Genomic DNA, 26,739 nt, shown 5'->3' with positions numbered 1-26,739 from the left:
ATGGATGAAGCAGCTGACTGGGCGCTTTATGTTGTGTGATTCCTGTATGTGGCAAAAGATCTCGAGCCATGCAACATTTTCTGACCTTGGTTATTATCTACTATAAGTTAGTGATGTACTTATTAGTTTGTTGCTGTGAGAAAGCCGTAGTAGTGAAAGAAATGGGCCTCTTTATTTAAATCCCTGCGTTCAAAAATGTACTTAAGAGTATTTGCAGCCAATGTACTTAAGTATCACAAGTATGTATCTCAATGCGTCATATTATCTGAGTTAATCATATGTTTAACATTCTGCAAAGTAACTTAAATAAATATAGTGGAGTGTAATGGAATAAAGGTGTGTAAAGTGTCACACAGTTGAAATAATCAAGTAATGACACTGCTTGTGTAATTGTACTTAGGTCGTTTAGTAGGTAGTTTTATAGAAAAACGGCATGAGCCAATAATACATGTCACTAGGTTTAATTCTGTGGCTCTTGGATTTTTAATTTTCAACCACCGAGCTACCCTTTTATGGTCACAATTCATCCTTTCCCCCCTATATTGCTGTGTGCTTGATCTTTGCTCAGTTCTAACGTGATCAGGACTCTGTTGTACAATACATTACATTAACCCTACTTTTGCATTCATCTCTGCAGGTGATTTGAGTGAAGACCCCAACTTCCCAAAGATCCAGTGGCCTCCACCAGAAATGTGTCCAGCCTGCCATACGGTGAAGGAAAACGGGGAGCACAAGTGGAGCAAGGAGCAGGTTCTCCCCTTCCTCCTGTCCCACTTCTCATCCAGCAGTATCCTCACAGGTACAGGTTAAAACCATAGTTTCCTTTTCTGAAGAGATCATATCTCATGAATTCAAGGATTTTTACCAAATAAAAGAAATGTATTTCTTCCTTCTACCTGCCTGTGTAAGCAGTCTAGAGCTTAATAATCATGACATCCTCCTGTGTCTTTCCTTTTTGTTATCTGTATGTGAAGTAAGCTGCTCAAAAAAATATGTTATGTAAATATAGTATGTGTGGATGTGTTGTAAAAGATCCCCGTTCTCAGTCAATGAAAAACATAGGAACAGTAATGCCATACAAACAAAGAAGGAGAAACAAGGTAACAAAGAGTCTAGATAATCCCACTGTCACCCAAATTCCTTGTACAGTATCTGTCACTTATTTGTGTCGAGTTTTTATTTTTATTTCATGCTGCAACATACTTAATTGGGTTTGCCAAATTCTATCAAATTTAGAGAATGTATCCTCTAAATCATATCAAGTCTTCTCTAAATGTAAAGTATTAATAAAAGACAGTAGTTTTCTTTTAATATGTGAGTAATACTTTTTTTGTTGTATTGAGCGAATAGCAAAAAAAAGAGTTTCTGAGCTGAACGTTCACCATTGATTCAGATGAACCGAAGATGATAAGTAATGCCTCGGATTCTAGATTAAAGGTGATGACTTTAGAAATAACTTCCCTGTGTCTTTCTTTTCATCGCCCTGTCAGACTACCTCGAAGATGAAAGTCAGATCCTGGCAAAACAGAGGGAAAAACACGCGAGTCAGCAGCAAGCTTTAGAAGCTCAGAAACGTGTAGAGAGGAAAGCCAGGGAGGCCTTGGACTCAATGGCACATCCTCTGCCATCGCAACCCGCCATGGAAGAAGAGGAGGAAGAGGAGGAGGAGGAAGAGGGGCCACAGGATGAAGAGGAGGAAGGTGGGGAAGGACGAGCAGCAGCAGCAGCAGATGGGATGGAGGGTAAGACATCTGAGACAACCCCCTGGGCCAAGCCTGAAATGGAGGTGGGTCGAGGCCGGCGGCAGGCCCACAGGAAGCCGAGCATTGTGGGGATGAGGATGCGAGAGCTGCAGGAGGACATCGTGGATCTCGACTCATTTGTCAACCAGCACTACAAGGCCAAGGCGCTGCGGGTCAAACAACGCACCCTGCAGAGGAAGGAGGAGCAGGAGCCCTGGCCTGTGTTTGGGCTCGGCATGGAGCTGGATGCAGGGCTGGGGATGGTGGGCCTGCAGCCTATGGAAGCAGACTTTGAGCAAGATGTGGGGCGGCAGAGAAAGCGGCTGCAGAAGCGAGAACTGACCGGCCAGTACTTTGTTGAGGAGGCAGAGTTGAGCCACAGGGGACGCTGGATGTCTGTGCTGAGCATTGGCTTCTCCAAAGTGGACATCAGCCTGTGTGTCATCCTTTATTTCCTGTCCTCCATGTGTCTTCTGTCCATGTACATTTTCTTCAAGACCCGCCTCAGACTACGGCGGGCTAAAGTAGGCCTGCCCTGAACCAGAGTGTATCCAAATTGGAGCTGAGTCCGCAATGATTAACGTTAATTAGCTTCATGTAGGCTAAGGTCGGGGTTAGTGCTAGGGGATGTGTCAAGATTAAGGCGATCTTCGGTGGTCCACTTAACTGTTACCTACAGCCAAAGTATGCAACAGTGTGTTTTACCCTGAATGTTGTGGATGGGTTATGTCTAACTGGAGAGGAGGGAAAATTAGCAGACTACCTTCCAAATCTTTGAAAATTGGGGCGGGGGGTCCTTTTTAAAATTACACTTAATCTGTCTTCCAGAGCTTTATTAGGCATCACCTCAACTGTGGAAAATATGTGCCTATAGATATATATTTCCATAAGTGTGTTTCTGTTTGTGGTTTGTGCCTGAGTTAAGGATAATCCATTTTTTGATTTTTTAGTTTGACCACTTATGAAGGATAAAATTAAACCCAATATGAGATGATTTTTTTTTTTTATTTGTAAATGCAACTAATACGTGATTTGTGTTGCTTTACTGAGTTATGGACATTTGTAACATTTTGTTTGTGTGATTTTTCTTTTGTTATATTTTTTATATCTTACAGTAGGACAAAGACCTCCTACACTACTTCCCTGTGTACTATGATCAGAATAACCAAAATATGTTTTTATTTCAGTCACAATTTTTTATATATTTACATGTAAAAAATATTTGAATCATTTGAACTTAATACTCAAATAGGTTATTCTTTGATTTAAAAAACATTCTGTTGTATCTTAAATTATAGACGATCTGTTTTCCCTCCAATCAATCACTGAGATCTTTGTGTTTATCAAGTCAATGTATCAGGTAATAAATTAAATGTTTCTGCATTTCATTTAATAATCAGATGTTTTAAAAACCGCCCCAGTCCCGAAAAATGCATAGTGGGTTTTTAAAGTTTGTTGTCTGCCTGACAGCTGCATCATATTGTTTGAATACTGTGACTGGACCAGCCGGTCCAAACTAACTTTTACCAGAGAAGAGCGGATCAGCCTTTTGTTGTTCAGCTCCTTTGAGGTGTCTTACTGTACATTACACTCAGCGTTATGTCGTGTCTTTAACCCTCGTGTTGTCCTCGGGTCATATTTGACCCATTTTTTTCAAAAAGTTTCTATATCAGAAATGTGGGTTTCTTTCAACCAAATTGTCAAAAATAATAACGTGGAACGCTCTTCACAAGTATGATGAATGATCAGTTCACTACTTTCATTGAATGTGGGTGTTTTATTAAATTTGATAACATTTGAAGAAAAGAATTGATAAAAGAACGTTGAACAAAGTGACAAAAATGTCGGAAAAAACAAGAACAAAAATGTCAAACGCAGAAAAAATCGACAAAGTACTCCGGAAAAGTGACAAAACGTCGGGAAAAGCTTCAAAAATGTGGTAAAAAAAAGAAGAACAAACATTTAAAAAAAACACCGGGAAAAGCGACAAAAGCTTCTTACGGTTTAAATTTTAACCCAGAAAAACAAAACTTTGCGTGGCCAATGGGAAGACAACACAAGGGTTAAATATTACATCACACTGCTGAGTCCACATAACAGCTACTCTGGTTGTTTATGAAGTGCTGTGGAGCGATGCATATGTTCACACTGGACAAGGTTTTAGAATAAGCAGGATTTGTTTTTGGCTTGTGTCCACGATGTAAAGCCTTGGCTGGTCATCTCAAAAACACTGTTTTTTTCAGTTTGCTTCTTCACTTCTGTCTGAATCAATAAAATTATTTTTGATAAGGACTCCTTGCTTTTGATCTGCAGCTGCAATCTGTCATTTGTTGAGGTACGTCTAGATGAAGGCCCATCAATCACACTTTCTTTTTAACGTAAAACATGAATTTACAGAGAAGGGCTACACCTTGATCCCATTTGTACTGTCTCAAATGTGTTTGGAGAACCTCCTAGATGTTATTCTCTGCAGGTTTGGCAAAAACATGTTTGTATTTGTGTTGACCAAGACTACCAGGACATGTGGCAAGGAGGACAGGGGTGTTGCATGTAGAAATGGGGGGTTAAAGCATCCAAGGTTGAAGGAAAAAAGCCTGTTGCCATCTGCTGTGCAGCGCAAGCTAAATCCTAACAATTTCATTGCGATTATAGCAAGTGAGTAATCCAGCTTTCCTTTAGGACTAGAGGGGAGAGATTACCCTTGAGGATTAGCTCCCTGCAGATAATAAACTTTATTAAAACGCAATCGGCTTTTGTGGGGCTTCTTCCCTCACACACTTGGAGGTGAGCTCCGCTGGGGGTGGGCAGCAACAGACCCTCAGGGAGGGTAACATGGGTGAGATGATCGGGTGAGGTGGATGAAAGAGGGAGCAGTGTGTGTTGAGGGATAAATGGATGGATGGACGGAAGACGAGGTTTTGATGTCGTCCGGATTTTAAACAAGCCCATCTGAGGGACAACTGATGCTTGATCTTGAGCTTTGTGTTTCCTGGAACATTGGCTTGTATTCCCTTGACTCTTACCCCTTACCTTCACCCCCAACCTGTCTCGCGCACACACACACACGCACACACACACACACACTCTGATCTCATCTGAAAAGCCCACTCTCACCAATCTCTTTATCCAAGCATCAACGGTATGACAGGTTTTGATGGTGAATTAGTTGAGTTAAGGCAGTCAATTCCTCTAACAACACACACACACACACACACACACACATACACACAATAGGCTGATTAATAGCCATACATTAAAGCAGAGGAGCATCAAGGCTGAGCAGCTGTGGTTCTGTGGCTTAATCAAACTCTTAGATACTTTAAATTAGACCCCCAATGACACATTATGATTGCCAGAATGGATTGAGAAAAGCTCAGTTTGTCACCAGAGATGCTTCTGCGTGTTATTTATTCCTTTTTCAAACATTATCCAATATATCACCTGATAGATTTTAACATCAGGGTGGGCTTTTTTTTTGACGTGGGGAAACTCAAACTAAATGAAGAATTATGTGTCCTCCTCAAACTTTTTTGTGTACTTAGTAAGTAAGTTTAGTAACTTCAGAAACTCATGTGAGAGAAACATTTCCAGTTTACAGAAATTGTCCAGTTTGTCATCCCTCCTCCAGGTACAATATGAGCCATTTACTCAAAAAGGGAGGATTACTCTCTTCAAAACTTTTTCTTGTCTTTGTTCACTGCAAAACAAATGGTGTGCACTGATACATCTTTGTGTTATGAAAGCACAGACTGAAGGGTAAAAACCTCACCTTGTTGGCCTGTTGTTGTCTTCCATAAATTAGACAATGTAGGGTTTTATTGCCGCTCCTCTCCTGTGTGCTCTCTGCCTCGATGTTTATTACCCCTCTGGTATTGATATTAAAATGCAGGAGGGGCCTGATGCATTTTTCTGTCATCTCTCTTTCTGACTTTAATAATACTATAAAGCTTCCTGCTGTGGACAGAGAGAGAGAGAGAAGGAAGGAGAGAGGGGGGTGAATAAATTATGAAAAAGAGGTTAATATATGGTATTGGTATATATCACATCCAAACTAAGCCAGATCCCCTTTCAGTTTTAAACATTCAGCCTTTTAAAGGCAGGAGTCAAGTAGGGTCAGATCCATCTCATTTTACTGCTGCGTTCCCTCCCCCCTTTCATGCGGATGCTCATCTGCTGATCTCCCAAACATCTCATCTCACCATCAGTGTGTTGGGATGCTGTTTTGTACTTTGTGTTCAACCAAAAGACAGAGTGTGTGTGAGTTTCTGTCAGATCCAGCACAATCAATATCTGTCTTTGTGTGACTGTTTGTCGTCCTATGTTGGTTTGTATACCTGCAGTGTGTGTTTTAAATGACAAGCAAAAATTGGAAGTCCTTGCAGTCCATCTGTGCACAGCAGAGAGTGTAGCAGTGTGGACAGGAGGGAGGGAGAATCAATAACCGCCTACTATCAACTGCATTTAGGCCTTGCTAATATGCTCGACTGCACTTTTTAATTTCAACACAAATCTGAGCTTTACTTCTTCTCTTCTCTTGTGTTTCTTGTTTTTTATGTTCTGGTCTCCAACCCCCCCCCCCACTCCTCCTCCAGAGTTAGCATATAGCTTACAGGAAGTGTGATGAAGTTGGAGAAGATCCAACACTGTCAGTCACATTGTTTTAATTCACTGAGCTGACTCTGCTCCCATCATTGAAGTGGGAAGATTCACTTTCCACAGGAAATCTTGAGTTATATAAAGGCTTTAGTCTGTTTTAGTTCACTGTCACTTGTTTGTAACAAAAAGGGCTTTGGGTCATCTGATTTGAATCCTTATCTTAGATGTAAATAGCAAAATATAGCACTTAAGCATGTCATGTTTTAAAAACGAAAAGTTTAAAAAGTTAAGTTGTATAAATGAAGTTCATTTCAGGCAAGTTGTAATTGAGGCTGTGAATTGAGATGATGTGTATGTTGTATCTTGGTCATCCTCGGAGAATTGCAACGCAAACTGAATCAGCTACACTCATGAAATTAAGGTCACCCCTCAACTCAAAGGCCCTGAGGGAAGAGTTGCTTGCAAAAACCTACTTTCCAAACGTTCGAACATTTTGTGCACGTTTGATTATTTAAAGGCTGATTGAATGATTTTCAGTGAATTAATGCATTTTTTAGAGACATCTTTTTGTTTGATACATTATGTTGCACATTAATTAAGCTAGTTTTTACTTTTTTTAAGCTAGAGATTATTGTTTCAGACCAAATAGGCACCATGTCATTTCTCTCTATCAATACTTTAATTTGGAGGTTTTGGAATTGTCATTCATTCATTTGCTTTCCAGGCTTGTCTGATGAAGGTTCTTGGGTATCTGGGGTCTATGTCCCAGCATGCACTGGGGGCAGCATGCAGACAGGGTAACACCTTGGGCAGGTGCCATTAAATCACAGTATTTCAAATTAAACTGGATAATATATCTGAATTATGTCTTTACTGTCCAGAGAGATTCCCACAAAAATATATCCAGTTTGTCAGTGCACGCATTGGTTACTGATAATAATAATAATAATAATAATAATAATAATAATAATAATAATAATAATAATAATAATAATAATAAAATTGTGAATTTTTTTATACCATAATGTTTGTGACAAGTGCAGCCTTTATTAGCCTCGCCGTTGTGTCTTAAAACTAATAAAGCGTCTCTCTCAGGTTATTTTTTAAAACCTCTATCGAGTGTTGGACCGGCCAGGCTTGGCTGGACTGTGTACAAGTTGTTGGAGTCAAATGAGCCTATTACCGCCTGTCTTAGCGCGACAGGGTCAGGTTCAATCAGGGAATTGGAAAATATCATTTCTGACGGGAATAGATTTCGTTTGTTCAACCAATCTCTTCTACTAATTACCCAAATGGACAGGAGCTGTCAGGAGACAATAACTATTCCCTAATAGAATTTGCCCCCCAAGTGCAATTTAATTTTCTCCTCCGTGCTCTCTCCTCAGGTTTCCCCCTCGCTTTCTGCCTCTCTCCCTCTCTCTGTTCCTCTCCTGCGTTCGGACCAAATGGTTAGGGACACGGGGCCATCGCTAGAGCTAATGTTGTTTTGTCAGCGGATGCCGGAGAGATTGTGGACTGACTGCTGCTCTTTCTCTGCGAGCTTCGGCTCATTCTGCTGAGAAAAACCTCTCAGCGGCATAAAGGAGAAGAAGATGAGGAGGAGGAGGAGACAGCGTGCCTCAGAATCACCGGCGAGCTGCGGTGATTAGGTAGGTCTGCATGGTAGTGTTATATATTCATCTTGCAAGCATATAGGGAATTTACACTTCTCTAAAATATGCATCTTCTCTGAAGTGAAGTCACTGAGATATAATCCATGCTCTCTGTATTGATCACACCGGTACAGTGAATTCTAAGTGCTGTTTTGCAGTCATTTCCACACTAAATGAATGTGCGATGTAGTTGTCACTATTTGTAATATACATTGCTCTTGTGCTCATTTGATATTTAATTGTGTTTGTGTGGGCGTGATGGGCCTCTGTTAAATTGTAAACAATGTTAAATATTGATAATAATAAATCCAATCTATTAAATGTGTGATGTTTTGGCTCATGATAAATCAGGCCTGCCTAGCGCACAGTTATATATCAGTACAGGGTGACACACACCTGTATTAGACTCCTTATAAGCCTGCTCTTTGTACAGATGGATGTGTTTCTGTAATTCTGACTATCTGCTCAGTAAGATGGATATGTGAATTTCACATGTCAATGAACTCGTCCACTGAAATATTAGATCTAATTAGAGGTGGCTGGGTCAACGTCGGTGGCAAAGGAGTCGCCCTCTGCGTGAATTATTGCCCGAGAGCTGCTTCCTCTACAGCTTTTTTCCTCTTACAGTAGCACCTGCATATGGACAAAGATCAGTCATTTCACCTCTCTCAGAAAGTGCATTATTCTAATCATTTGACCATCATTCTTGCTTTTCTTTCTTGTGTTTGAGTGCATTGTTTAAGGTTCGAAAATGAATTGGCAATACGTTAAATTTGATTTATTGCTGAGGGGCTTAGCAGTAAACAATTGGACGTCTTTAAAACATATTTTTCTAGCCCAATTTTTCCTATATCACTTCCTCTTTTAAATATCTGCTGTCACCTTGTGCAGTATAAATATTTCTTGATAGATACATATTGTTTTGCAATTCATTTAGTCATCCCCACGTTGTTGTTTTTTTGCCATCTCATTTAACAATGAAAAAACGTCATTTAGTGACCAGATGTGCACATCTTTTCTCTTTCTGCATCCGTCAATTATTCTAATTATGTTGCCCTTGCTGATAGGTTAAGAGCATTTTTATCTTCATTGTTTTCCAGGGCAGCTAAAGGGGTCTCAATACTAACAATCAGAGTAATTGAATAGTTGAATAAATTGAATGATCTTGAGAGGAAAAGTGTATAATGAAAATAAAGTAAGACCAGATGATTCCTTTCCCACACGTGCACGCCATGGATGTATGTATGTATGTATGGATGGATGGATGGATGGATGGATGGATGGCTGGATGGCTGGATGGATGGATGGGAAACCTGGCCTAAGACACTGCAGCTTTGAATAGGTTGGATAAAAAAATCCTGTAACCTCCCAGGCTCCTTTTTTAATCAGCTTGATGTGCGTTTTATTTTTACTTAATTACATTTGAAACATTAACTACACACGCGAACGGCTTATGGAATTGTGGCTCTTTCCATTAGGCTATATAAACGGTGTGTGACAATGGAATAAACAGTCAGTTGGAAATATAGACTACGGAAAAAGATAGGAAGATAAATCAGCATATGTAGCAGAGAAATGTTTAATTGTTTGAAATGGACAAACGCAAAATCTAATTTATTTTCCCAAAGCTGAATATCTGAGTTTCCAACACGACATTTATATGAAATATCATTTTTGTAATTTGTATATACGCACTTTCTGCAGATTCACTGATAATTAAATAACTTAATTGTTTTCAATATTATTCGGAAATATTTTTTCCACGACAGCAATCTTTTGACCTTACATTTTCTGAGGTTAACACTAATTCTAGAGCCTCTGTGGGTTAATACAATGCTCATTATATCATTTTAAGGGCTGAAAAACCACATAAATTAAATCACATTATTATTATTATTATTATTATTATTATTATTATTATTAATGTGAATAAAGTCAAATAACCTTGTTTTTTGTTCAAAGTAAACTCAGTGGTGTTGTTGTAGTTAAGCGTGTATCCAGATGTGTCTGGGCAGATGTGGTGTGAGCTGGGACCTGCAGACGGTTACTCTCTGTTGACGGAAATAACCTGCGTTGGTTTGGAAGCGGACCGGCGGGAAAGCGCCACTGTGTGCTTTTCTTTCCATGCTTGAAGTAAATTGGAAGCGAAGATTGAGTTCATCTAGCTTGAACTAGCAGCCCTCCGGGGGGAATATCTTATCCGGGAGAGCAGTGTCAGACGATGGGGTTTGAAATGAACAGTGTCAGGAGGACTGCGCCCAGACTCCTAATCCCACCTGTCACTGGGAGAAAACCAGCTGCCGGGAAAGAGTACAGCTCGTGCAGGTGAAGGTGCTGTGAATTTGACTCAGACGTGTGTTCAAAGATATCACTTCTGTGGTCTGGTTTCCTTTTTTTTGCTCCCATACTGTACCTGTTAGCGACAAATCAGTGTGCCGTCTCTTCCCTATATTTAAACTGATATGAGGTGGCTGTTTTTTAAAGAAGAACGAGTGACTTTTTTTTATTTCAGCTTTGCATCCACCTGCATCCACCTTTTATATTCACACATGCCCAACTAATACGTCTAGCTCAATGAAAAAACACAAGAAAGATTAATTTAATTATTGCCAGTGTTCCACCATCCCACTTGCTGATTATCTAGCCTATACAACTTCAATTTTTTTTTTCAATATTTTTCAAGCAATCTGGTGCACGTTGAAGAAACATTTCTTTACAAATGATCCCACACCCTCATATGAGCAGAAGTGACATATGCAAGGACAACTCTCCTTTCTTTATATATTGTCTTATTGGTCATTTCTAAAATAAAAGTGAAGTGATCCTCAGTCTCCTGGCTGCATGGAGCCTCCCCCCTCCTGCTCCTTCCCAGAAGGAGCCCTTCTGGCCCGGGGTCCCTCCAGGAGCCACTGCAGTGAGCTATTTATGGTCTCCAAAGGAACAAGGCCCCGCCTCTCCTGAGACATTTTCATATACCATGTTAGACGCCTCTGCTCCTCTCCTTTCTCCTCCTCGCTTGTACACCTATGGAGGATGCTTTCCGCCCCGGGGGCCTCCTCTTCCTGCGCTCCTATTGGCCCCCGGTGAGCCACTGCCGTGGTGACGTCAGGCCCCGCCGCCCCTGCAGCGCTGAATGGACCTAGCAGCCTGTCTGATTCACTCCAAAACAGCTCAGCACGGCACGGACATCATCCCGGGAATAGAGACCGTACAGGGATAGAGGCTTGGCGGGACAGCGAGGAGAGCTCAGCCTGCAGAGAGGAGAGAGGCCTCAACATCAGCATCATCATATACTTTTTTTCTCCAAAAGACAGGACGGGGAGTGCGCCCACCGTGTTGCGGGTGTATGTGCGTGCGTTTGTCTCCCGGTTTGGATCACGATGATGCAAAGTGCGGCGGTCCTACCGACAGAGAGTCCTGTAAAGAGTTTACCGGAGATTCTCGGAGTGCCACTGCAACGTAAGAAATTACCCTCCTTTTTGTCGATTTTCAATCTGGAAACCGGTTGGCGAGTGCAACCTGTGCTGCGGGGTTTTGCTGTAGGGAGAGGGGGTTTAGTTCCAGTAACTCGGCCGAGAATGAGGATGGGGAGAGGTGGCTGAACCTCTCTGTCTTAGGTTGTCACGTACAGGCCAATGATGTGTCATGCTGCTTGTATTTCAACGAGCATAGACGTCTTAAATAATACTGATTATTGGCCTCAAAGCCAAGCAATGACTATCCCGCATGTCCAATTCATCGTTGCAGCCTGTAGCTGTAGTCTGCAATAGGATGCAACACGTATAGTCACAAAGGCACTTTGGTTATTCATCCCACCCCTAGAAGAAAAGAGAATCATTTCTGTTATTTAAAGCAACAGTATTTCATTTTACAGTTTGGCCTCAAACTTTGCTGCATCCCCAGTCAGGTTGTTGCACAGTGAGCCTTCCCAGGCAGCTGTTAATTTGAAAACGAGCCTGCATGGCCAAGACATCAGACGCAGTTGTCATCACCCATCAGACAAACGCACACTGACTTTGATTGACACTCATTACTGGGTCAAATAATTGCCTAATACATATACAATGCCTGATACAGTTTGTTTTGTCGTTTTCGTCTCTGAAGCAAGGCCTTGATATTAGTTTGTATGTTTTACAATTAAGGTCAGGATGGTAGCAGTAGTGGTGAAAAAAGTAGTATTAGCCCGTCGTTCGTTTGTGCCATTATTTATCCAGGATACGACCAAATATTTCTCACAGTTATTTTTCAGCATCTTATTGCATTTTCTACTTTTCAGCATCAAAGGCTAGAATTACCTTACATCTATTCGTCCCGGCGTGTTAATCTGTCCCAGGCCCTTCATAATCTGATCGTGCAATCAAGATAGAAGTGCAATGGGATACGTCTCTGCTCTGACCTAAATATGCGAGTTAGTCAAATGTACAGATGGACCTATGCTCTAACAGCCTCCAAAAAACAAAATGGGATAATAAAGTGAGATAATTACTGGGCATTCCTTGATTTCAAAACACTGATAATACAATGTTTGATCAAAATCGTTCCTTCTAGCTCTAAATATTTAGGCCAAATTCTAACACACATTTGGCTTCCAAATAACCCAATATACAAAATAATATTATTTTCTTTGTACCACATTGTTGTCGCCTGTTCAGTGTAAACAAACCTAATGCAAATACAAATGCAGGTGAAATAGAATAACTTGATGGTGTCATTTTAGAGTTCAGCAAAGTATTTAAACCTAACCAAATGACAAAGAGACTATGTGGTCGGCTTATGCTCTTTAATTTTATAAATCGAGTCAGATTAAAAGATTGGATAAAGATCCTGCCACTCAGCCCCCTGCAGTATACCAGCGTTCATCCTGGATTTAAACCTGGATTATTCCAGGAATAAAAGCAACAGAGAATGTATCGAAACATTTATTTTATATTATGGACAGAGTGCTCTGCTGACTCAGGACAATTACACCCAAACTCTAACCTGCAGGCTATTATTCTGGAATATCTTGTTTACTCCACGTTTAATTACCACAAATCATTTGACAATTGAAAGTATAAATGCTGCAAGACTGCACTTATTCCACAGAAAAAAAAAACAGTTGGACTGAAAATGTGTTTCACTTCCTGTGTGAAATGACGGAGGTGATGAGACTGAATTGTAGAGTGAAGTGAAAGAGTGGAGAGTGGTGGCAACAGATATCAAGATATGAAGACCTCCTAAATACACGTCTCTCTCTCTCTCTCACACACACACACACACACACACACACACACACACACACACACACACACACACGCACACGCACGCACACGCACACACACTGGACGGTGGAACTTGTGTCGTTGCCAAGATCGTGCTGCTTTCCTTTCAGCACTACTTCTGTCGCACCCGCTCAGCTTCACCCACCCACCACTTATCTCCAGATATTCAAAATGCCTCTAATTTTTCCTCATATTAAAAAAAAGCCAAGACACAGATTCAAGTGCAATCCTTTCTAAATAACTTCTTACATCATCCCTGTTGTGAATGCATCACTATCGAGGTTAAACAAAGCCAGTCCATCCTATGATCCTGTCTGTCTGTGCAGGAATGTTGCTCTGTATTTACTGTGTGCATCGTTTTATGCTGTAAAATGAAGCCACATAGGACGGATTATTTATGCAAGTTATACATTTCATCTTCTTCAGAAAAACGCAAACTAATATGAAATAAATATTATTTTTTCGTACATTTAAACGTAATTCATTTTAGTCACAAATGTCTTGAATTAAAAGTAATTTAATGCAAAGAAACTAGCACAACTTTATTACATATCCTACATATTTACGGGCTGAACATGCATTTATGTATAAAATGCGCGTGTCTACTTGTGTGCAAACTGCCTCGACCTCCATGTTGCATAACCCGAGAGCTTTGTTTTTTGCAGACTGTGTGCTGTGATGAGATTTAGCATAAGGCATCTTGCGCTTTAGACGGTTATTGGTAGATTATGTTTCATCTCAACAGTGAACAGCCTCGCTGCCGCAGCTCGTGTGGGCGCGTGTGTGTGTTGTGTCTGGTGTTTTCTCTCTATTTCTCCTCGATATTGATTTTGCATTAGCAGATATCATGTTGGCTGTTTGACTAAGTGCCACGAAAGAAAATGTATTAAAAATTGCATTGCTATTTACAGAATAATTGAAAAGATTAAAGGTTGGTTTTCAGATGACACAGGCCTTTTTTACAATATAAATAACGGATTGATTCTCTGTTAAATATAATGGAAAGTATAGGTTTACATATGATTAAAGACACAAACTTCAGTGTCTAAAATAAACCAGATTATGTACAACATATGTCGTGTTTGCATATCTATGTTTAAATAGACTAAATTATGGCATTTGGTTTATTAAAGGTCCAGCTTTGAGAGGAAATATCTATTTCGTTATGGACAAACATTTGACTCTCATTGATTGATGAGTTAAATGCTACTTCTTGAAATCTGCAGTTTACTGTAGATCATCGATGCCGCTGCAGAATAGGAAACGTTAGGGAATCAGTACGGTCTCTCTTTCTGGATGTGCACATGTGGTCTGCCGCTGCTTCCCAGTTGTGTTTTTCACAACCACTAAATTAAATTGAACCTCGTCTTGACCCTGATTTGCCACCATAGCTCCTAGAAGCACATCTAGATAGATGATCAAGCTTCAGAGAAACAGCACTGGTTAACAAAATTAATACAAATCAATATGAAGTACGTCTACGTGTGCATTGCTGGGAAACAGCTCTGAGTTCAGCACCTTGGACAGTGACGGACATTTTTCACAAAGCGCTTCATATAGCCTACAAATAGACTGACTTTTTAAAACATGGCATCCTCTATTTTTATTGTTAACAAAGATGATACAATTAAAAAAATCAAATTCATAACGTAATTTAAAATGATAAAAATAAAAATAACTAATCTAAACAAATATCACTAAGATAAAATAGAATGATTAAAGCTTTTGAAAATACGTCTTGTATCTTTGAATATCATATATAATATAATTATGTTCCTGTTATAAATCTCAATTGAGCAGTTAATAATCAATGTAGAGACAGAGATATAAGTGTGCTTTTCAAGACTGACCTGCAGGAGACATGATGGAGGGGAAGCCCACCTGTTTTGATGTGCAAAGTTCAAATTCTGATTAAAATTCATAAGCATGTATATCATTGTTGTTATTTTACCGCGTAACAACGCTTGCCTGATAACATTTATTTCTATGGCTACTATCAGGGGTTGCTCACCTCTCTCTGTACTCACCGTGTGTGTGTGTGTGTGTGTGTGTGTGTGTGTGTGTGTGTGTGTGTGTGTGTGTGTGTGTGTGTGTGTGTGTGTGTGTGTGTGTGTGTGTGTGTGTGCGTGCTATTGTTCCCCCCGCAGAGATCCCTCAGTGTGCCGGCTGTAGTCAACACATCCTGGACAAGTTCATCCTGAAGGTGCTGGACAGACACTGGCACTCCAAGTGCCTCAAGTGTGCCGACTGTCAGACTCCGCTGGCGGAAAAATGTTTCTCCCGGGCAGGGAGCGTCTACTGCAAGGACGATTTCTTCAAGTCAGTTTCTTATTTTTTTTTGTCATAGCGATGAAATTATAAATGTGTTCATAGTTAACCCAGGCTTTCTTTGAGTTGGTTTCTTTGCCTATTAACTGTGAAAGCAAACATGGACTATACAATCCAAACAAGCTAGCAGAGTTGCCCCCCAGAGAAAGTAACGTTGAGTTAAAATGTTGGTCACTTTCACCACTAATAAGGGTGGAAAGTGACTGATTCTAACGGAAATAAGTCTTATTCTTCTGAATAATTCGTATATTTTTGACATACAAAACAGCCTAGCTACAATATTCCATCTGGTAAATTTTTTTTTAGCAACATTAGCTTAACTTGCTAGCCTAACCTTACGTTAGCTACTTGTTTTCGAAGTTGCTATTAGCATATTAGCATAAATCCAGTGTTTCTCGTTTATATATTTTTGTTTATTAATTTGTGCAGCCTTTTTATTTCATGGAAAGTCATGCTTTATTGTAATAAATTAAGATAATCTAGTTATTTTTACACTAAGCTTTATCAACCTTATTATTTATTTCTTAAACCAAAACATCCACAGGGAGAGCTAGTAAATTAGAGAGCTAACGTTAGTAACATTACATATAATATTTTAGTGAATAGTTTTGTCTTTCTAATTGTTGATATAATTTTGTATTAAACACCAATCACTTTGCTGGTCTGTTATAAATGGATGTCATTATTACTCAGCTCAAGGCACCATGTTGGACTATATTTTATGATTATTTATTTTTATTTGTTTAGGTATCCATAATATTCATAATATTTTAGGATTTATTTATTAAGTTATTTATAATATTAATATTTCTACATAATTCACCTGGCTTTTTTGTCCTGCTGATATCATAAGAAGAAGCAAAACAATTCAAAACAAGAGCTCAAAAACCCTTTTCTGTTTCTCTCTTTTTGCCATTTCCCCCTATCTTTCTTTCAAATGATTGGATTTTTGAGGCATTACAGAAGACAATTGAGTTTGACTTTTATCCAAAACAGGATCAACAGATCCAGGCTTTTCACTAAATCATGTTTGAAAGGTTTTCATGCTCAAAGCTTGAATGAGACCTAAAGAGCTCTGGAGTCTTCACTGAGAGCTAACAGTGTTAGTCGACCCAGGGGACAGCAGGGGGACGTTTGCATGTTCAGTGCTGTGACGAGGGACACGTGTGTGACTGGAAAACACAGACATACACACACGTGTACACACACAGATTCGTGATTTGGAGGCTTCACCTTGCTCTTTTTATTTCTGTGGGTTGGTTGTGTGATTTAAAGCCTCTCCCGAGTCAGTGTTTTATTGGTTCTCCTCAGGGTGTGTTTACTGTGGGCACCCCTCCTCCTCCTCCTCTTTCTCTTTCTTTCCTCTTCCTCCTCACACACACACACACACACACACACACACACATACACACACACACAGAGGCGTGCACACACCACAGTGCATTGATCCTCTCCATCCATCAGGTCTATCGTTAACAGAAATGCATTCCAGTGCTGATTTTTCTCTCTACAACAGCTGGAGCTTCTATTAATACAGACACTGTGCCATCATTCTTGGCTGCAGTTAAAGAAATATCTGTCTGGCATGTGACATTTTTTAATCTCGGTTGGTCTCGCTATCTCCACCAGCCTGTAAAGTGGGCATAAATGGGAAGGATGTCAGTCTACCCTGCTGGCGTTTTGCATCAAATGTTCTAATGGCTGCTCCCTTATTCATGTTTTCCTGCAGGCGTTTTGGAACAAAATGTGCATCATGCCAACAGGGGATCCCTCCGACGCAGGTTGTGCGGAAGGCACAGGACTTTGTGTATCACCTGCACTGCTTTGCCTGCATCATGTGCAGCCGACAACTGGCCACCGGGGACGAGTTTTACCTAATGGAGGATGGAAGGCTTGTGTGCAAGGTGGATTATGAGACTGCAAAACAAAACGGTAGGTCTGCATGCATCCAAAAAATTAAGCGGCAACATTAGCTGATACTCAACTTAAATCCAGTCAATTTAAAATAAAAATACTACAGGTTGAAACTTTACTTAAAACGATTTGTTTCAACAATCAGGACTCCTTTACATCCCTACAGTCAGACACAGCCTATGTGAGTCAGTCTGGCTTGACTTACATCAGAATCACAGTAGAGGATGTGACAGATCAAGCCATGTACACTGAGTAATGCAGTGAAATGACTACTGACTGTGGATCTATGTTGTTTGTGGTCTGGGTGTGTATGCTGTCTCTCTCCCTCCCTCCCTTCTGAGATTTCCATGCATCTCTGATTGATTATGTAAAGTGAAGCAGCCCCAATAACTCCGTTCCTCTGGCACTCCGGCTGTGTAGATTTATGTACTCTGCTGTGGGAGTGGGACAGGTGCACAAGGACAATAATACACTTCCATACATGACCATTCACTTCATTTAACGTGCGTACACTCCACGCAAAGGCCAAGGGGCACTGACTGTTAAGGCAACGTGGCAAATGTAAGAAGACGTCACTCACACTTGTAATGATGTTTTCAGATGATTCAGAGGCGGGGACCAAGCGACCGAGGACCACCATCACGGCCAAGCAGCTAGAGACCCTCAAAAGTGCCTACAAAAACTCGCCGAAGCCGGCACGCCACGTCAGAGAGCAGCTGTCCTCGGAGACGGGGCTGGATATGAGAGTAGTTCAGGTAGAGGGTTTCGTCTTTCTTTCGTCCATATTCCTGCAAAAGGATCTCTGTTATCTCCAACCTGTACAAAGCAGTAAAAAGATATTAGCTCTTGATTTTCACATCGTTAAACTAGCAAAGTTTTTTACTAATTATCCCCCTTTATCACAAATGTTTTAGCCCCGTATGACTTAATTACAAGCTGAAGTGCTTAGTTAGTTAATGTTTGTTTTAAAATATAAATGATGTAAAACAGGCCTTTATTATCAGACTTTTGGAGCTTAAAAGATTTGATTTTATTTAAAAGGTGATACAAAGACATGATACAAACACATAACCTGTTAATGATAAATATAAAACTTTATATATTTTATGACTCTATGCTCTGCTTTAACATTTCTTTCCACGATTGTCTTGCTATTTCTGTTAATCTTTATGCAACACCATTTTGAACCGTATTTTTATATTTTGTTTATTATGATAAGTTAGTGTAGACTAAGTTGGTTATGTATTCCACCATGTATTCCAATGTGTTCACAACTTTTTTGTGTCAAAGAAAATGGTTTAAGAGTTTAACATTTAAAATAGCATAAAAAATTTACTATATTGAACTGAAAATAACATTATTCATGATTATTTGAATAATGAATTACAATATTAGTTATTATGTTCACTTAATGATAATTGTTATGATCTCCGTCAGGTGTGGTTCCAGAACCGGCGAGCAAAGGAAAAGCGTCTGAAGAAAGATGCAGGTCGACATCGCTGGACTCAGTTTTATAAAAGTGTCAAACGCAGCCGAGGAGGAACTAAAGTGGAGAAGGAAAGCTCGGCCGACGACGCAGGACTTAGTGACAGTGAACTGAGCTTCAGAGGTACGTATTGTGTGCAGAACTTAAACCGAGTCCATATCTCTTATTAGTTAAGCCTAAAAAGCTGCTAAATGATCCGGTGCAGCAGCAATTGAATGTGTCTTTGTGGCAATTCATTTGTTTTCTTGCATTGTTCAATGCACGGTGTCAGGAAAATCCAAAACGGCATTCTCATTTCACATTCCCCTCACACCTCCCCATGGCCGCTGACGCATCCTCCTGCCACAGTTTGTCGCCAGGATGGAGCTTATTGGAAAAGAGAGAGCGTCCTTAGTGGGATGCAAACGACATTTTAGACATCTTTGTATTATTTAATGTTCACAAACCCCGTTTTGGGTAGTTATAAAAGTCTTCAAGCCACTTTTAAAAAGAAGGCCATTTTTATGAGAAATGAAAACATGGTGACAGAAACTCTATAAAGCATGTGAGGCTTTTAGTCAATTAGAGAGAAAGTGCTCTGGGGCATTGTTGTTATTGAAACCACTCAGGGGAGGGATTGAGATGGAAACAACTATTTTGTGCTGCAGTAATTGCACACATACTGGCACAGACCTCTTTTGTTAGAGAAGAAAGTAAAGCAGATCCTTTCTCACCAACAAAACTCAAATGCTTTTTAAATACGTAGCAGTGGCTCAGCGGTCCATTTACTGTACCTGTAAAATTCACATAATGTTGCCACAATAAATCTCACTCATAAAAGCACTTAACTGTATTGAAGTATAACAACTATATAATGTTCTTGCCGTTGACAGCACTGTTGATGTGTGAAAGTTTTTACACCCTTCATGCTAAGTGATGGTATCTCTTACACAGACGACCAGGTACTGTCAGATCTCGGCCACACCAACGGGCTTTACGGGAGTGTCGGTGACGTGACCAACAGCGCGGTGCTGAACGGCGGCTTCTCTGTCGACGTGGCGGGACAACCCTACCACGACATCCGAGCAGGAAGCCCCTATGGTCTTCCTCAGTCGCCCTCTTCCATCACCTCTCTGCCCGGCCACACCCCACTCCTCAACAACTTGGGCTTCAGCATGGACAGTCTGGTGGTGCAGGGCGGGCCGGGCGGCGTGGGACAGGCTCTGAGGGCCATGGCAGGGGGCCCAACCTCAGACCTATCCACAGGCAGCAGTACAGGATACCCTGACTTCCCCACCAGCCCCGCCTCATGGCTGGACGAGATGGACCATTCCCAGTTTTGAATCTAGAACACGGCGCTGTGGGGGTACGACGAAAAAGACTTTCACAAGGCTTTTTACATTTCTTTCTATCACCCTCCAAGACTGGTATGTTTTGTGGATTTGGGTGAAGAGGAGAAGGAAGAGAGAAGAAGTGTGACTCTCAGTCCCTCAGCAGTCGTAATGGTGAGGTAACAACCGGGTCGAGATGTGTAGTCCGAACAAAGTGTGACGAACACCTCCACACCACTGAATGTTCAATCTCAACACTGTATCATACAATTTTTGGTATCACCTGACTTTATTTTGTTCTTACACTCCGAGACTGAGACTGAATGTCGGTGGATTAATGCTCACAGGGAAGGTAATATTGTCCCCCAAAATAAACCATCCCTGTGTAACAGCTACAACATTAGGGCTACATTCTAGATCAAAGTCCCTATGAGACCCAGGAGGCACCTGCATGCTTCTGATTCATAATGAGTAGGACTGCTGTCGGGCCATATCAAAGCCTGTTACATTGGCAATGCACTTTACTCTCCTCTTCTTTTTCTACACATATGGACAGGAATGCAGAAAGAGGAAGAGAGAGAAAGAGGAGAGACATATGCACAAGGCAAAAACACAGTGTTTCATTGGGAGAGAAATTTACAAGAACAGTGGCACAAGTGTGAATTTTGAACCATGCTGATGTTTTTTAATGTATTGCTGAAGCTTACAAGTTATTAGGAAGTAGATGGCGGTTGGTCTGTCTGCCCGTCCGTCTGTCCGTAGAAACTGACATCTCCTCTGTTTGAATGAGGGCGAACACTGTTTACTACACAGCAGGCCTCTCTTCTATATTTATAGGTGCTTGACTTGTTCTTGTCTGTGTAAAAGCTGTCTGAGAGCGGACGTCTGTCAGTATTAAATTATCTGTTTCCAGACTCACCAGGCATCAAAGCTTATGTGTTGGAGGACAGTCAAGAAAACTAGGCTTTTGGAGAGATTCAACTCTTAACCATTCTAGTAATATATCACACATCTAAATTATTAATTCATTTCTTTGAATGCACAGATGTAAGACGAGTAGATATCCATTCATAAGACAGATTCTTTTGCAGATGTTTGTGACCAAATTAGATGGTTAGGCAAATACAAAACATTCAAAACACCAACAAGTATTAGCAGGAACACAGATAAAAAGTCCCTTTGTGTTGGCTCTTCTGTTTCCTCAGTCTGATCCAGGCTTCTCTTCGGTAATCTACTCAGCCCAGCAGAGCTCTAGCTTTGCCTGCTATCAACCTACTTACTGACCCCAGATGTGTTGTCAATCTGTTCTCCCTCTGCCTGGCCTCCATGTCATAGGGATTACCACAGAGCCCCCCACGATCAGGGCTGATACCCTACTGTCGCTTCAGTGCTGGCATGACCGCTAGGCTGATATGTTTATTACTGTACAGTTCAGGCCACATCAGCTAAAGCCCTAACCCCCCCACAACAAATGAGATAGAAGACTGATTCTGATTCCCTTAAAATTCAAACTTTCTTCTAAAAGTTTGATTTGACCTGTTGAGCATGTCAAAATGAAGTTTTAATCTGGGGGAAGGTTTGCTTAAAAACACATCCCTACTCCTATTTCTGTTTTGTCAATTGAAGAAAAGAAATCAATTCCTATCTGTGTGGTCACCTTTTCGTGAAAAAATGCCAAGTTCTTTTTTTACTAGAGCATCCTGTTTAAGAGCCAGAAAGCAAATCAACAAACCGAAAGTGACACCATTAAGTAAATCGGGTAACACTTTGGATTACAGCCCACAAATTTCAGCGTAATTATCTAGTAAATACATGGTATTAATGTTATGCTTACCATATTGGCTATACCGGCATTAAAATATAAGTACAGGGGTTGATGACAATAGCTTAGGGAATATTTCAATGACATTAGTTGTGGTATAATTGATTTTAAAAGTATGATAAACTTCAATAGATAACAGGAAAATAAATACATTTCTAATTTGTTACCCATTACTCCCAGTATTCTCCACCAGTAGATATCCACTAGGTGTTTCATTTGTACTTCATATGTACAAACTATTTTCAGTGTAATTTGCGGGCTACAATCTAAAGTGTGTAGTTAAAACCATACACAAACGCATTACTGCTACAGTTTTGTCTATTCTGTGTTGCCTCAGAAGTTTGCATCTTAATTGTTGTAAATTTTGTACAGTTTGAAAACGTGTTGATCGTCTTGTTTCATGAACGCTATTTATTATTGCCATGTGTCTTTGAAAAAGATGTAAAAGAGAGCACTGAATTTATTCATTTATGCCTTCTGTGTAATGGTATGAACCGTGTACAGTCAAATCTATACGACGAAAATAAAGCTGAATTGTCTTTGGGTTACCCCCGAGTGCATTTCTCTTTAATAGACCAGGCCTGTGGTGATGAATGTGCGAGTTAAGATTTTCAGCTGAACTTTGTTTTCAATATATCAAAAGAAAAATATCTGCTTTAGGTGTTTTTATTATTTTTGCCTTATCTAAACGCTCTTAGAGCGAGTTAACCCGCAAATTAATTTACCCATTGAGAGCATTTACCACACACTTAGGCCTCTATTCAATTGTAGAGATCCATTTAGTACCACCAACAGACAGTGGTCAGTCAGTTAACAGTGATTGATGCTGTTTTCCTCTCTCGCTCTCGGGGTGGGGGTGACAAGAAAGATACATGAAGAGAGAGAAGAAAGAAATAAAAAATAAAACAAGTGGAGAAACAGATGCCTCGCTAGCTCACTGATCCTCTCAGTGCTAAAGAGACACAGCAGCAGATTGCAGCGCTGCACTGTCAAATCTATCCTTAATCCCTGTGCTGTTAACTAATTGTAGAGTGCTTTGTGAAATATTGTGAAATATGCTTTGTGGTCAGGCAAAGAGGGAATATGGCCCATATGCCGGCAGTTAGCTTGTATGTCAATATGTCAAGTTGCTAAAAAGACTATAACGTAGCTGTAGCCAGGATTTTCAACCACTGAGGTCATAAGTCCACCATACACCCTGAGGGAAATGTTTTGACTAGCATGTTTTCTATCATTTTCATCTCCAGTATTAATGGTCTAAAGGCTGTTTCAAAGCCTTCCACTGCTCCTGCATTTTTTGTAATTCTGGTGGAGGAATACTAAATACTTTAAATTTGGTTTTAATAAAAGTAATATTTTGATAATATCTACAGCCACACTGGCTCTTTGAGACTGTACTTGAGTTAACATCAGCATGCTAACATGCTCACAATAACAATGCTAGCATGCAGGCATACTGTACTATATTCACCATCTCATTTTAGTATGTTAGCATGCTAACCTTTGCTAATTAGCACTGAACACAAAGGTAATGGGAATAGGTTTGCAGATTCTTAAACCCAAGTATCATACAAATTCAAATTTTGACCTAATGATGGGGCTACGTGAAAAAAATTAGGTATCACTGACGTTAGTACAATTTACCAAGAGGAGAATATGAATATCTGTACCAGATTTCATGGCCATCCATCTGTTCGTCTGTATTAAAGTGGTGGGCTGACAACAGACTGGCATCGCCATCCCTAAAGACAAACCGCTAGCTTCGCTAAAAGTATCTAAACCACCTTTAAAAAACAATACTGTCGAACTGGTGGAATAGGAGGAGACCTTAAGGTATCGGCCATGAACCACAATGTTACTGGTTTGCATTCTCTCCCCTCACTTCCCGCCATCTTTATAAAAAAACAACCATCATAACTCCTTCAGAGGACATGAGCACAGTGTCCTCATTTGTAGCAATGGTCCTGACCTTATACGTGTGTGGCTGCTCGGCCTTTGCTTTCTTAGTAGCTGTTGCTGCATTTCTTAAACTCTTCTTAAACTACAGTGGATTAATTCCCTGTAACTATGGTGTTGGCTAACTATGTATAGAATTATAATGAAATTACACCACTGTGTACATCTGTATGAAACTCATTTGTATGCAGCAATGTGCAGCACTGAGAGCAGGCCAACCTAACCCAAACTTAAGTGTTATCGATTCCTTTGTGTTTTAGCTATTCCTGTTACATTAAAAAAACAAAAAGCAAAGAGTCAGCCTGGTTGGAGTTTGCACGTTTGCATAAAACACTACAAATTGAGCTGATTTTTATTTAAGCATTGATTGGCTGGGCTATGGGCATTAATGGATAGGCTCTAATAGTATGGCCTTACAAAGATAAAAAGCCACACAGACAGTTAGGATAATTTACACGCCACTTACAGCACTAGTATACAAATAAATCTGTGGAAACTCCACCACTGTTGCTTTTGCGAAGATGACAAACACAAGCACAAATGCCATTATCATCGATCGCAAGGCTTTTATTACAAACTTCCTGAAGGAAACAGTTTTTTTCTCCGTCTGAAGCAAAAGGGAATAAATTAACATGCAAAATAGAAATTTGTTTTGGCCCGAAAGTCAATCTCGCAGCATCAAGACAGGGCATTTTTCTCCCCAAATGACTCCATCGGGCCTGCAGTGAACAATGATCTGCAGTGAACAATGATCTGCAGGATGACGGAGTGAGTCTTAAAGAGAGACTGGAGTCAAGCAGAGGCCTCTCAATGACACCCTCAAGGTTGTGAGCTCAATGCTGTTTTAATGTGAAACTGGGCTTTTTCCCACTCAATAATTATCCTGCTGTATGTATCAGATAGAAGACAGGTAACCAAAGGAGGAGTGTTCACGAACCCAAGGAAACCATGACAAATGCTGTAGTGATGATAATATGTTTGCTGTATTGGAGGCCTCGGTCTCTAAAATAGTTCTCTGGAGGTTTTCATGTCCGTATTGGACGCAGATGCTGTGAGAGAGTGTAAAAATACTCTTTACGGTTCGTCTGAAAGCTTAGGTCCTCAGTGTCGGTGGATAGCAGAAACGCTTGTTCATCACCATAAACTACACATAAAGCTTTAGAGCTGAGCCTCGGACACACACACACACACACACACACACACACACACACACACACACACACACACACACACACACACACACACACACACACACACACACACACACACACACACACACACACACACACACACACACACACACACACACACACACACACACACAGTCCTGGGCACCAGTGAATGAGCCTAATATTAGTGGGAAGTGTTTCAGCAGCAGAGGGATTTCTGCTTACTGTTGGGTTCCCAGCCACGCTGCTCAGGGTGGGTGTGGGGGTGCTGCAGCGTAGCACAAAATATAGGGGGGGAAGGGTTGAGGGTGTGGGGGGGTAAAGGGGTTGCATTAAGAACTGGCCAAAGCAACAACATGGTATTGCTTTACAAAGAGAAAGGAGTGAGGTAAAAGAAGAGAGAGCCAGTGTGAGAGAAAGATGAAAAGGGGAGTGATGAGAGTGGTAAAGAGTAGAGATGGAGAACTTCCTCTGGAGGAACACGGATCTACAAGTACATCCCAGGTTCCCAGCAACAAATAGGCATAAACCTCTCAGTATATGTGCGCCTGCTCTACCCACTGATCCAACCTGGCCACGGGGATATGCTGTTTACATGAAACCTGGCTATTCATATCCCTGAACACATTCTTCTGACAGTAACCACGTTTCTGATCATCTATCTGCATGTATGTCTTGATTTCTCAACATTTCACCAACTGAGATACCTCAACAGTTCAAAATTAACACATTTTGGTGTATCGCTGTCTGGACTCGGATTTAGAGTCTCCATCTGATCACTGGTAATGGAAAACAAGAGTGACAATACAATTTATGATCTGCATTGCATTACTGAGGTCAGACTTTCCCCTTACTTCAGCTTGTTGATCATCATTACATTACATCATTTACCATTATATTTCTTCTTTTAGTGACTAACTACTTATGTAACTTAAAGTGGCACCTGCACACACGGCAGAGAATGATTAGAAACCTGAATAAGGTGTTTACATGCCACTGTGTACTACTGGAGCACTCCAGCTAGCATATCCAGGTTTCTCAAAACTGGGATAACGGTTTAGTGTGGTTTCTGAAACCAGGATATGGTGTTTATATGCGCAAAATTTAACACTGAAAAAACCTGATAATAACCATAACCATTTCCTGCCCTTCTTTTGTTTAATAAGGATGTAACTTGCTATGTTTTGACCAGATATTAAAGGTCTTTTTCAGGTAAATGTGGCCGTACTTATAGACAGTAAGTCACAAAACAGTCACCATCTCATAATTAGATAATTAATTGAATATTTACAAAAACAAAATGCCTACTATTCAACATGGGGCTGCCCCTTGGGGACACCATACAGAATTGTTAGGGAATAAAAAGTCCCTCTGAATTTTCTTCCAAAACATAGTGCAGTAGAGTATAAAGTTGCACAAAATGAAAGCACTCAAGCAAAGTACCGGTACCTCAAAACTGTACTTAAGTTTACTACTAGAGAAAATGTAGTTTATTACTTTTCA

The 26,739-nt window shown here is 40.5% G+C and overlaps 2 protein-coding genes across 3 annotated transcripts in view; both read left to right on the top strand.

Moving 5' to 3' along the window:
* The window catches only part of qsox1 (quiescin Q6 sulfhydryl oxidase 1), a 28,041-nt gene extending 24,911 nt beyond the window's left edge, over positions 1 to 3,130 (top strand). For both annotated transcript variants that reach the window (XM_039812346.1, XM_039812345.1), the window contains exons 12-13: positions 638 to 799; positions 1,491 to 3,130. In XM_039812346.1, coding sequence (XP_039668280.1) covers positions 638 to 799; positions 1,491 to 2,281 — 953 coding nt within the window. In that variant the 3' untranslated portion in view covers positions 2,282 to 3,130. The remainder of the gene's footprint in view (positions 1 to 637; positions 800 to 1,490) is intronic.
* Positions 3,131 to 11,011: 7,881 nt separating this feature from the next.
* lhx4 (LIM homeobox 4) lies at positions 11,012 to 22,659 on the top strand. The gene is made up of 6 exons (XM_039812325.1): positions 11,012 to 11,449; positions 15,399 to 15,570; positions 17,309 to 17,511; positions 18,094 to 18,248; positions 18,931 to 19,102; positions 19,913 to 22,659. Exons 1-6 carry the CDS (start codon positions 11,371 to 11,373, stop codon positions 20,299 to 20,301), a joined length of 1,170 nt encoding a protein of 389 aa, XP_039668259.1. The 5' UTR covers positions 11,012 to 11,370; the 3' UTR covers positions 20,302 to 22,659.
* The last annotated feature ends 4,080 nt before the right edge of the window (positions 22,660 to 26,739 follow it).

This window comes from Perca fluviatilis, chromosome 9, assembly GCF_010015445.1.
Source record: "Perca fluviatilis chromosome 9, GENO_Pfluv_1.0, whole genome shotgun sequence".
Lineage (NCBI taxonomy): Eukaryota > Metazoa > Chordata > Actinopteri > Perciformes > Percidae > Perca > Perca fluviatilis.
Note: the sequence above shows the minus strand (reverse complement) of the source record. Positions and strands in the feature narration are given on the sequence as shown.

Excerpts from the sequence above, each read along its gene's own strand:
- lhx4 (XM_039812325.1), top strand. The coding sequence starts at position 11,371 with ATGATGCAAAGTGCGGCGGTCCTACCGACAGAGAGTCCTGTAAAGAGT. Across the intron at positions 11,450-15,398 it reads TCTCGGAGTGCCACTGCAAC|AGATCCCTCAGTGTGCCGGC; the intron begins GTAAGAAATTAC and ends TTCCCCCCGCAG. Across the intron at positions 17,512-18,093 it reads TGAGACTGCAAAACAAAACG|ATGATTCAGAGGCGGGGACC; the intron begins GTAGGTCTGCAT and ends TGATGTTTTCAG.